Source organism: Aulonocara sp. 'chitande type north' Nkhata Bay, linkage group LG7 (genome assembly GCF_057382095.1).
Source record: "Aulonocara sp. 'chitande type north' Nkhata Bay isolate Kocher_YH1m ecotype deep benthic linkage group LG7, A_spYH_male_GT1.1, whole genome shotgun sequence".
Taxonomy (NCBI): Eukaryota; Metazoa; Chordata; class Actinopteri; order Cichliformes; family Cichlidae; genus Aulonocara; species Aulonocara sp. 'chitande type north' Nkhata Bay.
In genome coordinates this window covers 64151169-64175419 of record NC_141350.1, presented here as the reverse complement: position 1 = coordinate 64175419, position 24251 = coordinate 64151169, and the positions used below count along the sequence as shown (strand labels likewise).

Genomic DNA, 24251 nt, shown 5'->3' with positions numbered 1-24251 from the left:
ATGTGTTATGTTTACTCACAGTTTTGATGCTTGCTTCTTCGACTTGATCCACGATTAGCTCTGCACCATCGCTCTGCTGTTTTCTCTCTCCTCATGCTTCTCCTTCATTCGTCCTGTCCTCAGATATAATCCAACCTGCCTCCTTGTTTCCTCCTTGACTTGTATTCGCAAAATTTCCAGTTAAATTAAGAGTAATCCAGAAAAGTTTCCCTGCTTCAAAAGCTCTTCCAGTTGCCTGTCTTCTTGTCCTCCTTCAAATGTGCAGTTTATATATTTGTATTTATTTGACTTCATATTGCCATGGCAACATAACACAGAGCATCATGGTAGATTAAAGCAGGTGGTTCTGTCCTCTACAGAAATGCTGATAAACTCAATTTATTTGAGTTGTCTTAATTTAGAAAAACTAAGTAAGACAGAAGTTTTTCTTCTCAGTGCGGAGGGATGAAAGATGTGTTTTGAAAATGCCACTCACTACCGTCCTCCTCCCTAGCACGGATCAGTCCGCAAGTTCATGGTGCCAGCATTTTTTATGGAATATGTTGAGCAAACCTAGGAAAGCGTCAGCTCAAGAGATTATTGTTGTCATTGCTGTGGATCTTTACCTGATACACTGACTTGGTGAGTAAATGTTTACTCTTATTCAAACTGATTTTGTGGCTTCTCTTAGTTTAGCACCGTGCTAGCTAGTTAGTGTTAGCCTAGCGTTGCTGCTGCGGCTGGGCTCATGTTACTTAGAAATGAACACCACAGCCTTAAAAACCTTATATAAAAATGTGTCTGTGAAATTTTCTGTTGATTGTTTGAAATAAAAAAGTGAGATAAGAGCCCAGACAAAATTCTTCGGGGGGGTGAAAACAATAAGCCAGGAGTTAGCTGTGCTCGCGGACTCTTACCAAGCCTTGACCTCCCGGTCAGCTATAACAGAGCTCTCGTCGGAGCCTGTGCGTACTTGTAAGCGCAGCAATGGTGGAGGAGCGCGGCTAAAAAACCTATTACTTTTTCTGGGTCACAAAATCAACTTTTAAGATATTTTCAGGCGAGAATGTAGCTGTCGAAAGTTCAAATATCTGCTCGATTTATCAAGACGTCACATATTTGCAAAAATGCCCAGACGTTTTCCAAGACGTCCATTTTTTTCATGCTTTGTGGCACCTTGAACATCTGTGGCATCTATTAATGTCAAATCTAGCCTTTATTTAACAACATAAGCAAACTCTATGTTACAATGATTGCACAGCCATTAAGGATCAAATCGGTTTCTGAAAAATGTTCTGTTTTTTCTCCCTCTGCTTGCTTCATACTGTCTTTGAGGCTCGGGACCAGCACTCCTGCTGTTGGACAGAAAGACATCAACTCAGTGGTAAGTATTTTGGTTTTCCAATATATTAGCAACTGTCAGTGACATTTATATTAATCAGGCTGAACTTTAATCATACTTTAGATCAGCCTGTTTTACTTATTGTTTTACTTCTTTTTTGGTTTGGGGAAGTTGTTTCTTTACTGATCTTTTCCTGTCTTCTGTTATTAGACTTGAGATATGACTGCACTAGGCTGTTGCTGGTGACTCCAGTTAATTCTACAAGACATGCTGTGTAAGTAAACAAACAACAACAGTTTGGTCTGCATTTCTTGAAAGATCACATCCCCCAAACTTAGTTTAGAGGGTCTACACTGAATATAGTGAAGTCTGCAAGTTTAACAGCAAAATTTGTTTTGTGCCCAAATCATTTTGCACATCATTAGAATGAAAGTTATTGGCCATCTTTGCATAGCCCTTTTTAAAATGATGCTTTCATGACATTATTGTGTGTCGGGTGGGGGTCACGGCTATCCAGACTGACAATTTGGACATTGAATGTCACCTCTCCAGTGGGGAGGGAGCCTGAGATTGTCTAAATTGGAGTCTGTTTCATACCAAATGCAGAAAAAAATGTTTTAAGAAAGCAATTAAGTTCATGTTCCAAAAAATATGATTGTTTGCTTGCAGGACAACAGGAGAGATGAGTCCTCCGTCACAGATGGTGTGGTCAGTGAAGATGGTCGCCTGCAGGTTCAAGCTCATTGCATCTCCAACCCACATCCACTGCCACTGTACTTAAGGGAAGTTAAAGACTTTCTTCTGCACCTATATTTGGATCACCTCGATCCGTGATAGTCATTCAGGCAGTAATGCCTGGACTGGAAACAAGCCATCCTTAAAATATTACAACATTCCAGCTCATGTGTTGGAATGAAAAACAAATGTGTTGTTTAAATTAGAGACTGCACTTGTGACAGAACAACAAATATTTTATTTTGATTATAGAAGTAATTTAAGTACAAAACAAACTTGTGGTAGGCCTAAACTTATTTTTAGAATAACTAAATCTGAGACTTTGTTTCATTGTAAGATTATAACCGTGATGGCAATATAATTGTTTGTTGTTCAGCAGAACAGTGTCCAGTATGTTGGCTGTTATACTTTGTTGTGTTTGAAAATAAAAGTTGGTCTGATTTTAACATCATTACAAAAAGTGTTGTTAATTATTTTTAATCATATTCAGGTTACCACAAATTGTTTTTCATTTAGTTGAACTTGAAATGTTTGTCAGTAAGTAAACAATTAGTACTGTACAGTCAGAAATATCAAGTTATTCTTAATACTGCAGACTTGCAATATTAGTCATCTTAAGTAAGCTTTACTTAGTTTTTTTGAGGCAACGAGTTCTGGGAACTAACAAGGCTGTACAGTGTACTCAAAATGAGTAAGTTGCCCTAACTTGGTCATCTCACTTGATCCAATTTTTTTGAGTTCTGGGAACAAATGAGCTTGTACAGAGTACTCAAAAATAAACAAGTTGTCCTAATTTAGTCATTTTAAGTTAAGCTTTACTCAATTCTTTTGAGGCAATGAGTTTCCTCAATTTTTTTGAGTTCTGGGAACTAATTAAATTTTACAGTGTATGTTAATAATCTTTAAACAGACACTCCCTGATCCTGTAAGAGCAGGAATTTAACTACAAACCCTCATAGTTCCCATCAGTATCATTCATTCTGCTCTGCCTCAATGGTCACAGTGGCTTGTTTAAGTACGTTTGCCCCATAGAAATCCACTGATGTTCAGTGAGTCCCTTTGATACATGTTTAGACCTTCATAATTTTCACGGTGCATGAGTGTTATATCTCCATCTCATCCTAAACATTTTACCAACATGTAAAAGGCACACGTCCACAAGATTTTGATTTGTTTAATTTTAATTGAAACTTGTTTTTTTTTTCTGAATAAATGTGTGAGATGGCCCTCAGGCCTCTAAATCCACGTCCAGGTTTGGGTGACTACTTGGATTAGGGGAGAATTATTTAGAGCAATGTTTGTCACTTTGGTTAATTGCTAAACTCAGGCCGTTTTTGTTCAGTCTTTTTCTAACTGAATTTTCACATTTAACATGCTAACTGAAGCCTGTAGAGTCTGAGATGTAGCTCTTTTATTTTCTGTATTGTACAGTCTGACTTAGGGGTGGATTTGCTGGGATTGGTGACTGTGTTGCATGTTTTGAATAATCTTCTTCAGCGTAGACTTTTGGTGTAAGATGATAGTGAATGAAGAAAACTATAAAAAGCTGCTGTGGTTTTAATTTTCCAAGAGAGGTAATGCACATAATACAGAGACGAGCGCACGGGGGATATCCAAATTCTAGGAAGGCAGCCTGCTGCTGTACACAGGCGGATTCTTCTCAGTCATAGTTCTTAACAACTTGACTGTTTTCTCCAACCACACAAAGAGTGCTGTTTCCATTCTGGGAAGTCTACTCATTGGTGTAGGTAGTTCTTCAAATTACCTATATATGAGCAGCTGTATTAGCTTTAACTTATCAGATGTTAAATATTATACTTTCCTGGTTTAAAATTTATGATGGCTCAAAATTCAAACCTTACAAATTAAAACCCTGAATCATCACCACCTGTGTGAACTACAAGAGTGCCATCATTTTTCTTTTCAATCCATTAAGTACCAAATGTTTATTTTGTTTTATTTTCACTTGCTGAACATGGGACGGATTTGACTGGGGGAAAGAAAACGGAGAAAGAAAGAGGGAAAGAAAAACAGCGGGGAAGATGAACGTGATAAAGGACAAAAAAGAAAAACAAACAGACAAAAAAATACATATATCAATCACCTGGATCACCTGTCAGGAAAAAAAGAGAAAACGAGCAAAAAAGAGAGCAATTTAATAAATAACATCGCGATGATCTATGTGAATATAACAGTAAACACTAACTATTGAATATTATTGTGCAGCACGTAAGATCGACAGCGCACAGTGTGCTTTGAGGTAGGAGCCAGAGTGACGGGGGGGGTCACTGCTCGAGATCTCACAGTACAGTATAAGAGTCCCGCCACAAGGAGACACTAAAGGCTTTCAAACCAACAGTTTCTGCTTCCAAAGTGGCGCCAGCCGTCACCACTGATCATCATACTTATGTAACATAGACTGTGGATGCATGTTTAAGTTGATACATCACTTAAAGCCACCACTGTTCAGGCATCACATCTGTCCATTAGGTTTCCCTTTCATACTCAACATTTTTATCCCTGGGTACTAACTTTTTTGTTTTTGCTGACTGTTTATTTATTTGTTTGTTTGTCTAATGCTCTTGTTGCACTGCTAAATAGGCTGTAGCCAACATGATTTATAAAATGATTATAAAATCTAAGAAATTACTGCATTATTTTACCTACTCTTATTAAACTCACTTTCCTAAAAACTGATTGCAACTTCTAACTTGTGACGTAAATGTTATGCCTCAAATTTATTTCACATCATTCATGGGAGACATGTTTGATAAATGATAAGTTAACAAGTCACTGCTACCAGCCTAATCTATTCATTGGGGTGACCTGCGTGTTGTGTTGCATTGTCTGATTTGGTGGTAGTGTGTAAACACCTCTAGAGGCCACTGTTGTATAGCTGCTGCAAACTGAACGTGCCCGTACCAGAGGTTATACTCAAAATGGCAGCTGCCAGGAAGTCTCTTTGGACATTTGTGTTCACCCTTTATGAAATAGATATGTTGTATTACAAGGTACTAATGCACCCTTGCATTGGTAAAATAAATTCTACTAGAATAGCTGATACTCCCTTACAGAAGATTTATTTTGACCTTTCTAAAGCCTTCTTTAAAAATTAGAAAATAAAATGAAAACAGGCATATCAAAACAAGCCTACTAGAAATACTACTCTGCATTACATCCTAACACTTGGCTAAATCCTAATATGTAATTCTGGTTTAATAGTTTATTACACTAAATGTGATTATGCACTAAAAAAAACATGTTGGGTTTACTTAATTCAATAGTGGACACTGGTTGCACACTGATGTTTTGCTTTGGCAGGAGCTTAAACAACTGAGGTGAAGTTATTCATATTCAATAAACCTGTGCAATTTGTGTTGATAAAGTTTGATTGAAACAAAATATCCAATTTGAGCTCCTGGATATTTTAATCCTTCACAATTTTCACACTTTATTCCAACACTATTCAGTGACTTTTACCCAAATACTATTTGGTCACTGGAATACTATATGTTATCTTCAAATGACATGTTGGTATTATATTCCAAATACACAATTTTCCAGTGAAGGCCTTATAACAGATTGTATTGTTCTCTTCCAAGATTGTTGCCAGCATCCACTAGTAACCTTTCAAAACAAAAACGCTAATATCACTGCAGTGACAGTAGGTAAACCAGGGGTCTCAAACTCACGGCTCGGGGCCAACTTGCGTGAGGCCCGTGTCAGCCCTACTTGCCACCCTTACTGTTGACGTGAAGAAAGGAAATACAATTTGGCCCTTGAAGTTCGTTTTTGTTACGAGGGGTTTTGTTGTTGAGTGCAATTTGAAAATAAGTTGTTTTAAAAGCAAAAATGTTTTAAAATGAGGGCAATATGAGCAGAGTAAAAACATGTTGAGGGATTGGCTGTATTAGTTCAGTGAGAGAGTTATATGTGAAGAAAACAATTTTCACTAGCAGTCAAAAACTAATGTGTTCACTTATGTCTGCATTTTTATTTTGTTAAATATGGACAAAACTATTGTAGAAATGCTTCCACGTGTCTGGCCAGAAAGAGAGTATCTTTCCTTTTTATTTGTTAGTTCAATAAAAAGGTTTCAGTTAGTGAGAAGTTTTTTGCATTCACATTTGCAGTTTTGTTATACAATATTTGAAACAAACAAACAAAACACTACATTTTCTGAAAGATTTGTGGGTGTTTTCTTGTTTGTTTGTTTTTGTACTACTTGAACACTAAAGTGGCCCTCCAATGACATGACAGTACCAGCAGTGGCCCACAGCTCATTTAAGATTGACACCCCTGCTTTAAGGTGTTATTATGTGGATATGTTGGTTTTATTTAGTTGCTGTCAACAAGTGGAAGGTAACCTAATGAAGCCTGTTATTTCTTTCTGTGGCTCAGAAGTTGGAAATTTCAATAACAGTGCGTTATCCAATTACTCAGATTGTCAGAGGAGTTCACATTTCCCTATATACTCGATTAAAATACCCCATCTTCGATCCATCCCATACAGGTCACCCTGACAACACTGAGCAGTCCCTTCAGTGACAGGCTGCTTCTGCTGTCAGACTGTACACTGCACAACAGCAGTGAATGTACACCACATATGAACACACTGGGGTCTTTACATATATCAGTGTGCAATATTAAATACCTGCTACTATTAACACCCAAACACTGCACTATGTTTCATTCTTCTTCTATTAGTAATCTGTATAATTGCATCATATATGTGTATATATGTATGTCTGTATATGTATGTGTGTGTATTTGTGTGTGTGTACGTCTGTGTGTATGTGTAGATAGATAGACAGAGTGATTTACATATATAAGTACATATCTATTCATTGTACCTGCATAGTCCATATTTCTTCTATTTTTGCAAAGCATTATTGCTGTTAGGTATGCTGCATGTGTTCATTTGTTCCTGCCTTGTGTACTCTGCTGCAGTAACAATTTGAATTTCCCAACTTATCTGAACTGTATCTAAACCCAGCTGATATCTGGCTAAATTTTCTGGTGAGCATCCAAATCACACTGGACTGAAGTTTACACTGTATAATGCCTGATTTCTTGTAAATATTTAACGAAATATATATTGATAAAATGCTTAACAGGCCACAGTGAACAATGGAAAATAAAATTTAAATAAATAATTAAAAAACACCCAAAAACACTCAAAAATATATATTTTTTAGAGATGTCTTAACCTGGTTATGCTGTACCATCCAGATGAAGTCGTGAGCCAAAGATCCTTTAAGTTTCATCTAATGAACTTACCTTTTCCTACATATGAGAAATGATCTGGTGTGAAGTAAATCGGGTTTGTATATATGTAGCCTTAGATGAGCATGAAACTTCATTTTTGACCTGCTTAATAGCAGTCTCAAATATTAAAGTCTATTAAATCAATTAACCAATGCAGCAGCTGAAATATGACACCAAAGGCCACTCTTAATACAGACAGAAGTCAGGTAGTCAAAAATCTCTTATTCTGCTTTTTGTATTCTGAACTCTGAATCTTGAGTGGACAGCCAACAATCCTACAAATAGACTAGAGGATGTGCCTGAAATGTTTGTTAAGACAAATAACTGGACCTTAGTTGTTAATCAGAATCAGAATACTTTATTAATCCCGTGGGAAATTAGGGTTACAGCAGGCAGCACGCCAATGGCACATGCGCACTTACAAAGGAACCTTCTGACCAACTTTACACAAACATCACATTGGGGAGACATGTAAGAAAGGTAGGCTGATAGGAAAAAACAACGAAAATACACTACATGAGGTAAGAGGAGGAGGGAAAAAAACTCCACTCAGACTGAGCTCCTAGTGGGAGAACAGTTTGATAACAGAAAAAACACCTCAGCACAAAAGCACATGACTATCAATACACCATAGAAACACAAGACAAGCAACAGGGGCAGGTAAAGGGTAAGAGAGAGCCGGTGTAGACAGCGCATCCGGTCCTGCAGCATATCTGCGCTGGTCCAGTTGACTGCCATCTTCCCCGGTAGGGCACAATCATCGAAGGCGTATGGAAAGGGAGGGGGGATCAGTGTGTGCATATCAGAATCAGAATCAGAATACTTTATTGATCCCTGGGGGAAATTATTTTTTGTTACAGTGCTCCATTATAAACCAACATTAAGACAAGACAGACAATACGCTAACTAAGAATAGTACAATATATACATATATATACATACATACATAAGTCACTCATAAATAAATAGCTGGAAAAGAAACATGTGTAGCTGTAGCAGTAAACAGTGTGTTAAGTGGATGTGTTGTACAGGGAGTTGGCCACAGGCAGGAAAGATTTCCTGTGTCGTTCAGTGGTGCTTTTCGGTAATCTCAGTCTCTCACTGAATGTGCTCCTGTGACTGACCAGCATGTCATGGAGTGGGTGGGAGGTGTTATCCAACATTGTCTTTATCTTGGACAGCATCCGCCTCTCCGACACCCCCTTGAGGGAGTCCAGCTCCATCCCCACAACATTGCTGGCCTTACGGATTAGTTTATTGAGTCTGTTGGCATCTGCGACCCTCAGCCTGCTCCCCCAGCATGCAACAGCATAGAGGATCGCACTGGCCACCACAGACTCATAGAAAATCCTCAGCATTTTCTGGCAGATGTTGAAGGACCTCAGTCGCCTCAAAAAATAGAGACGACTCTGGCCCTTCCTGTAAAGTGCTGTGGTGTTTTTAGCCCAGTCCAGTTTATTGTCAATGTGTACTCCAAGGTATTTATAGTCCTCCACAATGTCAACACTGACCCCCTGGATTGAAACAGGGGTCAAGTGTTTCCTGGTCTTCCTGAAGTCCACGATCAGTTCCTTGGTCTTTGCCACGTTGAGCTGCAGATGATTCTGCTCACACCACGTGACAAAGGAGTCGACCACAGCCCGGTACTCTGTCTCATCATCCCTGCTGATGCATCCAACCACCGCAGAGTCATCAGAAAACTTCTGAAGATGGCAGGTCTCTGTGCAGTGGCTGAAGTCTGTGGTGCAGAGGGTGAAGAGGAAGGGGGAGAGGACAGACAGAGAGGACCAGATTTTGTGTGACCTTTGACCTCTTCGATACAACATAACTACGTAGCTCAGCGTGCTCGTCTTACTGTGATTCAGCTGAATTTAATCATGACAGTGATGGGTTCGCCTTTATTTTTGGTCATAATCGCCTGCATCATTCCTAAAGGCGTATGGAGATACCTCAAACCTTTAAAGAAGTTCTCGATCAGAGGTCTGTCAATCCTGCATTTTCCTTTGGCCGCCTCAAAATTATTGCTGAGGACGCCATAGATATTCACCTTGTCGGTTTTTTTCCCAAAAAACAAGAAGAGAGCGTAGCAGTCCTTGCCGATGGAGGTGCAGAAGTTCACCATTCTCTCGTACATGTTATTGTTGCTGGACTCCATCTGGGCCATCTGGATGGATTCACTGCAGGTGTCCATAGAGACCTTCTGCTCAGCTTCCTCCCTTTCAGACAGGTGCAGGACCTGCACGACAATCTGGAACTTGGGGTTCTTGGTCGGCCTCTCCAGCACTGCCCAAACCCAGTCAGCACCCAGGAGGACGCGCTGCTCAGGAGTCATGACTGTGCAGTTAAGGGTATCCTGCAGGTTGACCTCAACACTCCGAGTGATGTAGGTCATCAGGAAGACCTGTTAAAGCGTGAGATATTTCAGTAACTTCTCTAAAGCAAAATGTCTTGGATATTGATGACGTATTTTGTTCAATAAGTGTTGCTACCTGAGTGAGCACATCAGGACTCGGGCGTAACTTGTCCTCTGGATCCTTGAAGGTGAGGTACTCTTGGGTTCTGGCTGTAGCAGCAGAGATGCAGTTGCTGAAAAGATGTATGAACTCGTTGGGCCTGGGGACATTGCGCCTCTTTAGTGTAGCAAAGATGCTCGGTTGGGGGGATATATTATGATAAAAGGATGGTTGCCTGGATTGGCCACATTTGAAACAGGAAAACACGTTTCTCAGTGGGTTAGATGTAGGTTTGCTGAATTTTGCACCCATGGTCGACGGATGATGGGCAGCAGATCACAAGCTGGTCTCCCTGATACACTGGAAAGATAATGGTCAGATTTTGGTGTAAAATTTAAGCTGAAATGCACATACTGGTGCTAAAACATACTCAGATTTTCACATTAGTTCTAAATATAGATGAAAACAAACCCAGTTAAAAAAATTAGAAATATCAGAGTTGGTCGTTTGAGAAAAAAAATGAGCCAACATTACATGTGGAAAATTCCAAAAACTGCAGTTCCTCCAATGACCATTTGAGGCTGACTCCTAAAGCAAATCATCCCTCAGAGACTCTTCTATGGATAGTTTCCCTCAGATTTTTTTTTTTTAAATAAAATAAATATTTCACATGAATACTTGAGTTAGTGGCATGGTCACTCTGACCATTCACTCTGGTCATTCATTAGAATCATTAAAAACGACCTCACGACTGTGTCTGTCAGTGCCTTCTAGTTCATAACAAAGACTGCTAGTGTTAGCCAATAACTTAGCACTCTTCTCTCTTCCAAATATGGTCCTCAAACCAGTGAATGACATCACAGCAGCTACGTCCATCCATTACCTTTAGGACAGCGTTGGTTTTGTGAAAAACCAGCCCTGGAGAAAGTGCAGGCTTCCTAAGTTTAAACTTAGATTTAGTTGCATATTTTTTTCTAAACAGAGGTCAAATGTTAACCTTTTACAGATGTGTAACAATGGATGGTTTTCTCAGTAAACAGACAACCCATATTTTGGATCCATTTGCTTAAATGGGTTTTCTTTATCTACTTTTATTAATTCTGAGGTCATATATACAGAGAAATGAAGAAAATTTAAAGGCTTCACAACCGTTTAAGCACTGCTGTGTGACTGCTATCGCTTTAAATTTAAATCAGTTGCATTTTTGAGGAGCAAAAGAACCCACTGTCTGTTCTGCTTTTGTCCCAGCACATGGAATTAGTGTCACTGTTCATTTATTTGAGAGCATAATTGACTCTGACACTACTTTCCACATTAAATATTGATCAGTTTCTGGTCCACCAGCGCGTTGCACATAAACAGAAAGAGCATTGTCAATCAGTACAGATACTCACCAGGACTGGTCTGGGAGCTTCCACAGTTCCAAATACACTACATTTCCTTTCTTCTTCTCCCTCGTCCTGCTGAGATACACAGAGTCTGTGTGAGTGTTTTATGGTTGTTTGTGTCCTGATGTGTAGAGAACTTCCAGCAGAATACTGAGAATTTTCTGCTGAAGCAGAGTTTTCGCTGACAGTGGCAGCAAGGGTGTGGTGTTTGCATCTTGTCAAATTTTAGGTAAGTCAACAAAAGACTCATCTTACCAGTTAGCTTGGTGCAGCAGCTTGAGGACTGGGGTGAGCCTGAAGGGGTTGGCGGGTAAACAAAATGTGTAACTGTCTGCTTTTAGAAAGAAGCAGCAATGAGGACAGGTAGGCTGGGACAGCAACTTATAGTGTGGAGGCTCTCAAGGTCAGTTTAGGAAATGATAAAAGTTTCACAGGTGGAGAAATCCCAGATTTGACCAGTAGAGGTTAATGTAGGACTACAGTGAACTGTAATCCTACAAAACCGTTTAGAGGACCCAGTCTTATCATTTTTCTTTGATTTTTGTCAACCGAATATCACAAACTACTGTCCTACTGTTCCAGACTTCTACCATATATTTGGATGTGCTTTAAAAAGTTACTTGTAAAAGTAAATTTAGTAAAGTGTTCACATCACAGCTGGAGAGGGTTAAATGAACCATAGTAAATCCTGGTGTTAGTTTTGTGATCATGTTAAAATAGCTGAATAGCCATAGAAATTAAAGTCACAGAAACATAAATTTATATGATGTTTCAGAGCAAAGTCCAGGTTTTGGCCACTTTTAGTATGCTGAAAACACTGTGGGATTAAATTCTTTTACAAGCAACCAGACTTCTCTTTCCTGTGCACAATCTTTGATCTCTACCTGTAAACTTATTCCCTTGAGTTAGGGAATGAAATTAAATTCATGATGGGTGTCCTCTTTAGCCAAACTGCAAAGCTGGATGTAGTATCCAAATGTTCAGGATTAATGGAGTCAAACAACAATAATTTAATATTTTGTCCATCTAATTTATATTGTAGTAAATTAAAAAAGTTATGTTTCATGATTGAAATAATGCAGCTTGTTCATTTTCATTAAATTTGAATTATATAGCTCCTGTTCACAAAAGTATGGGTCTTCAGGTATTTAGCTTAACCCCACGATCAGACAACACACAACTCACTTAGAGCAAGCTCTGAGTGAAGGTGGGGAAAAAGAACTTCCTTTTAACAGGAAGAGACCTCCAGCAGGACCAAGCTCAGGGAGGGGTAGTGCTCTATCATGGCCAGTACTACTTTGAGGCAAAAGAGGAGTTTCAACAATTTTTTGTTCCATACAGTCATTTAGGAAGCATTGGTAGTTCTTGTAACTTCTTTATTTCAACATGTGATATGTAGCATCTTTCTCTGCAGAACAATAGAATGACAATGTCGAGGAACCAGCTCCTTCTTCTTTGGCTGCTCTGCTCTTAAAAATGGCTTCAACACCATTTTTGATGGAATGTCCAGTTTGTCCATTCTAAACTGCATGTTCACTGCTTTGCACAGTCCTCCCCAATGAAATACCAGCACAGTATTTACAGTACACAGTGGTCAGTATGCTCATTAAAAGCTACATTGCATAGGGAATTAAGGAAAGCAGTAACAAAAAAAGTGTATAAATAACTGTTCAATTCAGCACTCTAGAAAATAAAAATAAGACCTTTGATTGTTGTCAAAATGTGTAGGTCCGTTTGTGTTTCCCAGTCCTCTGTGCAGGAGTTAACTTGAGGTATCAGGGGCTAGTAGAAGTAAATACAAGGAGCTCCACGCTGCAGTGTTAGCTTGAGGGCTGAGGTACAATTCAGCTGTGAGACAGGTCGCTACAGGTCTTTGTGGTTGATTGACAGCCTACAGCTTAGGGTCATCGTCCTTCAAACTAGCGCCGTCTGTGAACGCCTCATCTCCTTCCGCAGCTCATCTCGGCTGAGCAGATACTGGGGGCAGAGCATCATGGGAGTGGCAATGGGTTAGAGAGATTAGAAGTTAGTGTTTGCTTCTGAGCTGGGGTCAGTATACTTTACTGAAATGAGAACATCAGATCCGATGTGAGATTGTTTTATGACATGTCACAAAGGAGAAGCATAGGTGGAATTTATAAAATGAAGATGCCCAACATGAAGATGAATCTGTAGGAAATCCTCAGACATGGCTACCTTGAATGTGTGACACTAACTCACCTTAGCAAATATGAACATTATTAATGTTTGTAAAAAGACTGTGCTTTTCATTCTATGACATCTTAAAAGGTCTGCTGTGATAAAAAGTATGCCTTGGTTATCGTCTCTCTGCTCTCTAGTGCAATGGAAGCTTGTTGATTCTAATTACTGTGATTATTTCAAATAATAAATCTGAGGTTTAAATTCGCCCTTCCTTGTTCTGATGTAACTCCTGCAGATTCTTGGACTTAAAATTTAACTTCAACTAATAAAAAGATATGAATAATGCTCAAATTTCTTTTTTTTACCAAGATCTTCACTGATGTACTGACGCTGCAAACGTGTTATCAAACATCTCAGACTTCAGTTACTGTCATGATTTTCTTGACTTGAACGAACAGAACAAATGCTAAAGAACCAAGCCTGGCATCTGGATGATAGCCGCAAGTAATAAAGAAGCAAGTACCAGCGAGCAGGTTTCACACTAGCAGCATTGCTTTAATTTGTACACAGACACAAGACGTGGTGTTTTAATGGCATTTCCATCTGAGTATCTGCAGTTTTCCATCTGAGTGACTCAAACTTCTCTTACAGCAGACTACAAGCAGATTCCCAGTGAGCGAATCAGCTGCACAAGTCATTAGGCAGCAGCTTGTGTGTGTTGGCGCTTACTGTGAGGTTGTTGATGCTTTCAGAAAGAGCTTCTATTTGCAAAATGGTACCCTCTGTGGTCTCCATCTGCAACACACACGCACACACACAGATTCCTTATAAACTCATTACAACTCACAATTACAGGCTTACTATCATCAAAACAATATGTTTCTTAAACCTTTTAAAATTACCGTAGAAAGATATGAAAACGTGCAACAGATCACTGATAATGAGGATTGTACCTGCAGCTGAGTCATAGTCAAACATGCACTTCCCATGTCACCTTTAACAGGGTTACCATGGTGATGATCATCAGCCATCTTGGCTCAGACCGCTCAGCCGAAGGGGGGAAACGTGGCGTCATAAACAGCAATGACAGCCACTGTGATGGTGAGAATGGAGATGATGATGATGATGGAAGCAGGTTAGTGCTTGATGTAGGTTATTAAGGCATGCTGCTGCTCGTGGCTCCGCCCAGCAGCGTAGTCTGTTACGTTATCTTACAGAAATACAGAATATGCTTCCTGAGGAATTCAGTGTTTTCCACATGAAGTCACCTAACTCTTAGTTTGTGAGTTCAACCACATTAACAGGCAGCATGCTTTGACATTGGCAGGGTAGCCGGGTCACTGTTGTTGCTGTCTTGATGTCACTGAGCTATTCTCCAGTCAGTCTCTTGTTCCCGCGGTGAACAGATTCCAACTCTACCACCTTGGACTGCTGGTAAAGGTAATCCCTGTTCTAAACTGGAAAACTGCTGTCAACTGGAAGTTGAAGCAGAGGGACAGCTGGTTCTGGTTACTAACCTGAACTTACTGCGGTTATATGCAGCAAGCCAGAAATGCCAAATATCACTTTGTGAACTGATGATGTTACAGAGCAGAACAAGAGCTGGAGTCGCTACATGCGGTAAATTTTGAGTCCTTACATAGAATGAGAAATTGACTTTAATGGCAACAATTTATGGCTCTTATAAGTTAAGACAGCATGGATGTTCCTCCTTTTGCATGTGCAATCTACCTCTGTGGGAAACACTGAAAATGTCCAGTACAGGCCCCTATACCGATGTACAACTAAAAACTAAATAAATAAAGGACATTGAACATTTTACACATCTGCTTCTACTCTGATCATCAGAAAGAATGAATCAACTTTGCTCATGTGGGATTTTGTTTATTAAATGATTTGATAAACCACACGTTAGCTTCCTTTCTTTGCTATAAAAATACTATTACAGTCAAATATGAAAAATAACGGTACAAAAATCACCACCTCAAGTTTCAAACAAAACATGCTATTTTATGATTTTCTCTGCAATGATATAAATAAAATCCCTCCATTATTTTATGTAAATATTGCACAAGTTCATCTCGACCATGTAACAGAACTGCATTCAACCTGGTTAGAAAAATCAAAGGTCACACATAAAAAATAATCTACTGGTGGTGCACACATGTTGGCTTAATACTGTACAAGAAGACATGTCTGTATATGCTGTATGGATTACAGGAAGTGATGTCACAGGAATCCAGAGAGAGGCTGTGTTCTCTCGTGATGAGTTAGAGTCATGGCACAGGTTTGAGGCTGAGGTTGGGTTAGTTAGGCATCTGACCGGAGCTGAAATCAAAATACTTGAATTGTGCTCGTCTCAGGACTCCCTGCAGCGTGACAAGCAGCTGACTGAGAAACAATCTCTAAATGTAAGGCACAGGGTCGGGCTGATGGGCGGGGCTTAAAGAAGCACATCAGGGGATGGACTGAGGTATTATGGGCTGCAAGCAAAGGAAGCAGAGTAGTAGCAGAGATAGCTGAATGGCTAATAGACAGGATGACAACAGTCATCCGTGTTGTTGGCGTTACAGTTGTTGCCATGGAGATGGGTCGGCTCTGCTATCTTCTAGCCCCACCTGGTCCCTGGAGCGGTCAGGCTCTCGGTCTAGGATGGGGCTCAGGCCTCTGAAGCCAGTGTAGGGCCGCATCTGCACCCCGTTCACTGCAGACTGTCCCGACTGAGGCGAGGAGGACTCGATGGGGCAGACATAGTCTGTAGATTCATCCGGCCGTCTCCTCCTGAGGTGAGTCAAGTTAGAGAAGCCCAACTTCTTCGGCTGCAGTGAAACAGGAACAAAAGCATCGTCATGCTGTCACGCTTCAACAAAGCAACAGTGACTGCTGAGAAGACTTTTAATGTTAGAACAATGTGACTAATGATAGGCTCTACAACAAGAAGCAACACGTTTAAAGCGTGCCAATCACTACTCCTACATCAACAATGTCAATAAGAATGATTACCCAACTCACTGATGTGATTTTCTTTACTGATTTGCCATCATTAACAGCTGCAGGCAACTAAATCTTTGATAAAACTGCACGTCGCGTGTCAAGCATCAAACCACAAACAGATGTTGTGACTAGCAGCTGAACTTTATGGAAGATGCAGCCGCCTGTTGAGGACTATATGGAGACCAAAACAGAGCTAAAAGGAGATTCCTTAGATGTTGTAGATTAAATGTTATTGTTACAAGTTATTCAGATGCAAACTGGAGATCTTAACACCAACACTACAAAGGGGTGGACTCCCAGTCCTATGCACAAAAACTACAGCAAGGACAAACAACTCTGAGAGCTTCCTTGATCAGATTTAAATCAGGTAATGGGGTTTTTGGTTCCCTGGTTCTTTTGATCACACCTTGGAAACTTGAGATGCACTGAATATCTTGAATACTTGTAATTCAACTGATACACTGCACTGGTATTACTGCCAAGTGAAAAGACCAGAGCAGCATGAAAGGGAAGCTGGCATTGCAGTGGGCTGCAAAGGAGCTTGCAGCTAAAACGCTATTTCTGAAATGCAGGCTGACACTGAGATCAAAACAATGCTGTGCTCAGTTTTGTTCCATTTCCTGTAATCACATCTGTATGGATTTCCCTAATATCTGCTCTTTTTTGTGTTTAGTAGATGTGAATGAGGGACACCGGGCAGCGACACACAACAACATTCATCAAATGTGTCCTCTAACATCTGTGATATCGTCACAAAGCACTGCTGGATTTTACTTCATAGCTGGCTCATCTTGAGGGGAAAATCTAACTTAACAATAACAATTTCGTTTTGGGATTTTTTTCCCATCCACAGTATTATATACCTCCACAAAAACATCCACATACATACTTCCTGCATTAGATGTCTAAGTGTCCAAGATCATAAGTGGATCAAATGCAAGCGTGAATTCTCTTATGATGAATTATTCTTCTATTATTACTTAATTATTTTCTTCAAGAGGCACTTTGAGCTGACGCTGTGGCTGATGGCTGAGTCTTAAAGATGTGAGGAGCAGCAGAGCAGTTCTCACTGGCTTAAACTTTTGGAAGAGCTCGGAGAAACCGAGCTGACACACTGAGGTCTCACCGTGGATTAAGGCGCTTTTCTCACACTTGCAGGGAGAGGGAAGGTGTTAACTGGTCTCTTATGATGCCTTATTTTACCTACTGCCTGTGCTACTCTGAGCTTTATAATTGAGTCTTTTCTTGTATTTTCTTACCTTGACTTTAGCGGTGATGCTGAGTGGGGAGTATCCTGTCGCCTCAGTGTACTCCCTCTTCTCCTGCTGAGCCTGTGCTCCTACTAGGTTGTTGAAGTTGGTGGTTAAGTGGCGCCTCAGCAGAGTTTTCTGAGGAGGGATGTTCAGCAGCATGGCCATGCTATCAGAGTTAAACCGAGGCTCCAGCATCTATTTGAGGAGAAATGATGTCAGATGCTTTTTAAATTCTTGTTTTCCATTTTGCTCCAGATGCCGGCTGCTTTTATGTACTCACTATCAGCCCTCCATGCACGCCGCTGCCCCTCAGGTTTGGGGCATACTCTGCAAGGTCCACAGATCTCAACCACTCCATGACTCGGTGGTTAGACCACTGGACAACCTCACTGGGAGTGAACTGGCTCTGTAACACACACAAATGAATGTATTTTTTGTTCTAGTTTGACTTTTTAACAGTTTCCCAGCCTTACAAAGTGATGTTTTCTGGCAAATTTTGTTTGCACGAACTGATTAAAAAAATACAAACCAACATAGTTATATAAACTGTACTCAGTCTGCATGTGCAAATGTGGCACAAGTGGATGTCCCATTCTGACCACCAACATGTGCATCTGTGAGCAGGAATCTATGAACTTAGCTAACTCTGATGTGACACCATGTGATGCCACACACACATACAGGTAGTCAGAACAAGGACTTCCACAAGTGATGACCTTGAACGGGTGATCAAGTTTTTGACTTTCATGGATGGATTCTTTATGAAAAATGCGTGAGATACAAATACAATGTACAAAAAGAACTTACAAAGAAGAAGACAGTGGATCTGATTTGAAGTTTTAATTTAAGAGTTCACTCACTAATGGCTCTTTTGCCATCTTTGTACTTTGCCGTATAAATGAGTTAACAATACCTCATTGCCGGGCCTGCGTTTGAGGCAGTTGGGATTGAATTTGTTGACATGGAGAACATGAATGGCACACTTGATGCTGAGGTGGTGCAGCTGGCTGGTCACTTTAAGGAATAATAAGTCGTTCTAACATGGAGAGCAGAGACAGATACAAGAAGGGAAACATGTCATACATCCCTTTTATTTTTGGGCAACTGTAAGCTCATTCCCCCCATATGGTAACGCTGATTTAACTTTACATGAATTGATTAGTTACAAACTCACCACAGTGAGATACTGCAGCATCTGCCCATCCACTCTTCCTTCATTAAACTGGTCTTTGTACTGAGGAAGGCCAATATCATCAAGCCAACCTGGAACAAAGAACATAACTGTTTTCTCGGAGATTTTCCCATATGTGTGTCTGTGCGTATGTGAGAGAAAGAATCCTTTACATACGGGTAACCCAGAGGTAATCGAGCTCTGCAGATTTTTCAGGCTGTTTGCTACTGATCGCTTTGATGGACAACTGAAGCTTCTTCCTGTGGAGTGGATTCTTCATGGCCATCTCCTGTGGACAAAGAGAAACGATTGGCTTTTTCCTCCTGTTACAGTTTAGTCAAGTCAACCAGATTTAAAAGCAACATTGGTCAAAGTGCTGTACTACCAAAAAAGAACTCTTTAGAATATCAAAATTAATAAAATCTTACAAATAAATAAAAGCAAATGTTGAGGCTTAGTTTAAAAGCCAGTGTTTTGAATGGATTTTAAAACATTTCCAGTGTTGATTAGGTTCTGATGTGAACAGGTAAACCACAGTTTAAAAGCGACAGCAAGGGTCCTGTCGTAAAGGTTCTTCATGATTTTATGTGGCTAGGCAGCGATGTTCTGGAGCAGCTGCAGATGTGAAATCAAAGACTTGCTTACACTCAACTATTGCAGTAGTCGCCAAGTAGTATGTCAAAATACTACAACTCCCATGCCATTAAGAGTGGGGAGAAGGTCTGAACAACAGAACCTCTGCTATCTCTTCGTAAAGTCTAATGACATCCATTTTTAGCGTGTACGATCAGCAAAGGTTGTAGCATTACTGTAGCATCAGTGCATCGTCTGCATAGTGAAGTGCTGTAATGAACGGCGGACCTTTTTTTTTAAAAAAATTGACCCTCATAGTCGAATGTGGAATGATGCTGAAATAACTTCAATAACAGGCAAAACATGAAAGAGTTTTCCAAATTCTCCAAAGTCTCCTATCTGTGAAATTATTGTTTAAAAATATTTTAGTGCTTTATACATTCATCGAACAAGTGAAAAATCCCTGGTCAGATCATGGGAGGAGACGCAAATCCCTTTAGGTTCGCGTCAGGAAAAGCATCCAACATAAAACAAATCTGCCAAATATAACTTGCAGAGCTGCTGCAACAGCAGCAACCATCCATTCGCTCATCCTTTTCAGGGTGGTGGGGGGGTGCTGGAGCCTATCCCAGCTGTCATAGGGCGAGATATACCCTGGTTGCCAGTCTGTCTCGGGGCTAGCACACAGGGACACCATTTGCTCTCACATTTACTCCTGTGTTTTGGACTGTGGGAGGAAACCACGCATGGGGAGAACATGCAAACTCCACACAGAAAGATGGTGGAATTGAACTCAGGACCTTCTTGCTGTGAGGCAACAGTGCCAATGACGTGCCACCGTGCTGCCCGTGCTGCAGCAACCCTTTGTGAATAAAGCAACAGGTTGAAGTAGCCTCTTCTACTGCAAAAGTGGTTAAATTGGCAGATAATGTGGAGCACCCATAAATTAGTAAACCTGCAAAATATTAATTCAATCATTGATAAAATGACTGACAATCTGACCATCCATCCATCTCCTTCCGCTTATCCGTGGCCGGATCGCGGGGGCAGGAGCCTAAGCAGAGAAGCCCAGACCTTCCTCTCCCCAGCCATCTCCTCTAGCTTGCCTGGGGGAACATCAAGGCATTCCCAGTACACCCAAAAGGTGCCCAGGAGACATACTTGTCAGATGCCTGAACCACCTCAACTGGCTCCTTTGGATGTGGAGGAGCAGCAGCTCTACTCTGAGCCCCTCCCGGATGGCTGAACTTCTCACCCTATCTTTCAATCTGACTATCTGATGGTAATTTCATTGAATTTAAATGATTAAACTAACCTTTTAGTAATAAAAGCCATTCAAGTTCTGGTTGCACCTAAATTTAAAGAAATACTGCAAGCTGCATACCATAAAGGACAAATCTGAAAAGTATATTCAAAGACCCACTTTCTATTAAAAAGATGAAGAATTTAATGAAGAACAACTTAAAGAAAAATAACAAAATGGTCAAAAACCAAGGTAAACACAGTACATAAATAAACAAACAGTTGTGTACTCCTAGCAGAAGGATATATAAGGTGAGGTATTTAAAAAGAAAAACAGAAACTCCTGATACGGCGATCCAAGGTTTGACAGTTTCCATGGATCACAGTATTAATATAGATTAACCCGAAGAAAGAAACAGAACTGATCAAAATGATCTGGATGAGATGCAGAGAAAGGTTGGAGGTGGAGATGAGGTGTATGATGTGACAGTGTTGAAGGCGAAACTAAAGAGCTGGTTGAAAGGCAGAGGCAGGCGTTACTAAAGACCAAACAAACAGACAGACGGCAACAATGATCAGACAGGTAGAAATGGAAAATATGTGACACGCTGTATGGAAAACCAACACAGTGTGATTGTGTGTGCCGGTTGTCTTAGAAGCATCACTTTAGGAACCACACTCTATAAAGCAGTGATGTGTGCGTTTGAGTGTGTATACCTTCTCTAGGTCTTGTGGCGTGGCTGATAGCAGAGTCTGACCGCTGGTGACCCACTGGCGAGCGAGGATGCTGTACTGACCTAGTCCAATGTCTTCAATCCAGTCACACACCTGCTCTGTGTTCCACTTAGAAAATGGCGTCTTCAGATCTCTGCATAGGAACAAAACACCAAAAAGTGAACCGTGCACCTAATCACTACTATTCACTTTATTAATATAGATATTTTATTAATTAATATACTGTGTTTTCCCTGGACGGGCCAATCGAGGTCCAGCTGTAGCTCTGAATCCTCCCCTCTTGAAGTCTCCTAGCTCTGGGTCATGAACTTGGACAGGACTACCCGACTGACTGCGACGGATCCTTGCAGACAGAAATGAGAACATGAGTATAAATATAAAAAGTTTAGGACACCAAACATGTTGTTAAGTGTGTGCTCTGTATATCCTTAAAACATACTTCCCCCAGAGTTTCCTAATTCCTCTGTGACCCTTCCTGTTCTCTGGTGAGACAGGAGACTGCTGTCCAGAATCCACTCCAGAGGACAGCGGGGACTGGTCTGATGGAAAGCACTCCTCCAGCTTCTCTGAATGCTCTGCCACAGGGAAAAAAACAATGAGGAGGGGAATCACTGCAGGAACCTGAGGGGAGCTCTGGGATCCAGAGTATCTGTGTTTCCTGCTATGGACAAGAACAACATGAACATCTGCTGCTACAAATTAAATCACACGTACGGGAGATTGTTCTGTTTGGAAAATTGACCGTCTCACATTGAGATTTTTCATACATGCAATAATAAACCACTTTTTGTACAGCACTACACCTTTTATGTGCACCAAACCAACAGTTTGAAATTCCCAGTAAGGTCCTCTATTTCTGATCACAATATTAAAGCTCCTACTCATACCTATAGTCACTGTTCTGGAATTACTTTCCTGGCTACTTCTAGGTCATAGGCTTTGTGTTTAAGCAAATATTCAATACTAAAACCTACTACAAATAGTCAAAGGACAACTCAAAAAGAGATTTAGGATTACTCTAAAGAAATCCCAAAACACAGCACAAACACTACACATCCAAAGACAACACAAAAGTAACCAAGTGACCACAAAGACACAAGAGAACAATTGCAAAAAGAAGGCTCTATACACAAAAACAGAATTTCACTACAAAAGAGACACAAATTTGTGTCTGAGAGAGAGACAGGACTACCTTAGAGAACACAAATAACCATAAAGATATGCAAAAGACAAAACAAAATAACAAAAGAAACAAAGCTCCAAAGATTTGCATCCCACAGTGACCACAGAGATGCTAAATTGCTGCAAGAAAGGCCTTAGACAAGGCTAGAAACAAATCTGAAACGTCTGCAAAAAACATAAAAAAAATATACCAAGTGACTTGGTACAACCAACAACACAAAGAAACAGGAAGATGCACAGAGCAGCTGGAAAAAAGACACCAAAGGAAAACAGCTACTAAGTGGAACAAAGACATAATTGTTAGAAAAAGACTCAAAACTACAGTTTGTGTGTCTTTCTCCTATGTTGGAGTGCTTACTGTGTCATAATTCAAATGTGGCTGTTAAACTGTCCAATATTTGACAGTGCTACATAAAATGATGCAGATAACCTATTTAGCCCCAGAAACAGACAAGTTGGCAAATTCTTCTCAACAGGTTTGTAAGACTCCTACACTTAGGGGTGAAATGATATACCCACCAACATCATAGAGGTCATGTTTTCCAGGAGATCCTGATGCAGAAGAGGTTAGTTAAGTGAGAAGGATGCAAGCAGAAAAAAAGCAGAAGGCATTATTAGTCAAAGCGTCTTTATCTCCGAAATAAATGCTGAATACATGTTTGATTGTAAAGCAGAGCTGTTGACGGTTAAGTCTTTAGAAGTACTCTAAATTACTGCTTCAAGCCCATTACTCTAAATATCTGTCTCAGTTAATATGCGCTGACCTCTGAATATGCATGCTAGTCCATGCTACATCTATCCATCCTATCTGCCACTCAGTGGTAGGATCAAGAATATCTGCCCAAAAACTCTAGAACCAGAAAACGATTTTCTAAGATAAGTGCAAAATATACAGGGTTTCTTAAAAGTCCTTGAATAAGAACAGTAATGTATTTTAAATAGTGCTCTCATAGACTGTATAGAAAGGATGGACACAGCCAACACAGTACCACAGACTGGTTAGTGCAGCCTTGTTGTGAAGGATCAAAATGAATGTTCTCCCCACAACAGTCTTCAGATTGTGAAACCTATTTGAAGCAGCTACCTTTTGATTTTGAACACTTGCTCCTTCAACAGGGAGCATCAGCTGTGGACTGTGAGCGAGTGCAACCCCAGTGAGGCCACGAGAGCGAGTGGGAGCGGATGTCAGATTGCATCCTTCTTTGTTTACTTTGGGGTGTTTTAGCTAGTTGAACTTCATACATACTTAAGCTTGCACTCCTCGCCCTCTCGCAGTCCTCTGATTACCCTCCTGCCTTCTTAAGCTCTGACTCTGTGTACGCAGATATACGGGTGGCCGTATGCTTTTATGCCTATTAGCTTTAAAGCGTATGTTTAATTCAGCAAATGCTGATGCGAGAGAGGCGGGCATTATCTTCGACAGCTCTCTGAGTCGTGAGGGAGTCCTAATAATCCTGGGCTTTAAAGCTGCTTCATCCTCAGCGAAAACGGCTGCTCACCCTGACTCCGCTCACCTCTCAGAAAATCTTGTTTTGCTCACAAGATAGGTGATGCTTTTGTTTGCTCAAAGAGGCTTTCTCTCAGTGACTTCACAGTCACAGAAACACTGCGTTTCAGTTCTTCTGAAAGTGTATTTTCAGTTTTGACATTTGCGTTTCTGTGAGGGCATACAGTACCTAAAACCGGAGCACTGGCACTCCTGCAGCGAACTGCAGTCAGAGCACAAACAGGAGACAAGAGCAATCCGACAGCAGAGCAGGCATGAGGAGGAGGAGAAAGAAAAGGCACAGAAAG

The 24251-nt window shown here is 40.5% G+C and overlaps 2 protein-coding genes and 1 long non-coding RNA gene across 7 annotated transcripts in view; 1 reads left to right on the top strand and 2 right to left on the bottom strand.

The window, feature by feature from the left end:
• Window positions 1–310: 310 nt before the first annotated feature.
• LOC147326603 (uncharacterized) lies at window positions 311–2492 on the top strand. Its single transcript, XR_015130620.1, has 4 exons — window positions 311–621; window positions 1315–1363; window positions 1532–1595; window positions 1991–2492. It is a non-coding gene; the product is annotated as an uncharacterized LOC147326603 (long non-coding RNA).
• Window positions 2493–7659: 5167 nt separating this feature from the next.
• rep15 (RAB15 effector protein) lies at window positions 7660–10089 on the bottom strand. Its single transcript, XM_086301930.1, has 2 exons — window positions 9814–10089; window positions 7660–9725 (listed from the first exon to the last, which is right to left on the bottom strand). Exons 1-2 carry the CDS (start codon window positions 10087–10089, stop codon window positions 9186–9188), a joined length of 816 nt encoding a protein of 271 aa, XP_086158056.1. The 3' UTR covers window positions 7660–9185.
• ppfibp2b (PPFIA binding protein 2b) overlaps window positions 10002–24251 on the bottom strand; it is a 94725-nt gene continuing 80475 nt past the window's right edge. For 2 of the 5 annotated variants that reach the window (XM_086301927.1, XM_086301928.1), the window contains 12 exons: window positions 21715–21850; window positions 21499–21618; window positions 21258–21408; window positions 18903–19014; window positions 18729–18817; window positions 18468–18590; window positions 17835–17960; window positions 17561–17749; window positions 15926–16126; window positions 14037–14102; window positions 11172–11240; window positions 10002–10137 (listed from right to left, as the gene is read on the bottom strand). In XM_086301927.1, coding sequence (XP_086158053.1) covers window positions 10114–10137; window positions 11172–11240; window positions 14037–14102; window positions 15926–16126; window positions 17561–17749; window positions 17835–17960; window positions 18468–18590; window positions 18729–18817; window positions 18903–19014; window positions 21258–21408; window positions 21499–21618; window positions 21715–21850 — 1406 coding nt within the window. In that variant the 3' untranslated portion in view covers window positions 10002–10113. The other 3 variants (XM_086301925.1, XM_086301926.1, XM_086301929.1) reach the window with 3 other exon arrangements.

Bases quoted from the DNA above. Each gene is read 5' to 3' on its own strand.
- rep15 (XM_086301930.1), bottom strand. From the start codon at position 10,089: ATGGGTGCAAAATTCAGCAAACCTACATCTAACCCACTGAGAAACGTG. The intron at 9,726-9,813 runs GTAGCAACACTT...ACGCTTTAACAG, and splicing joins GTCCTGATGTGCTCACTCAG to GTCTTCCTGATGACCTACAT.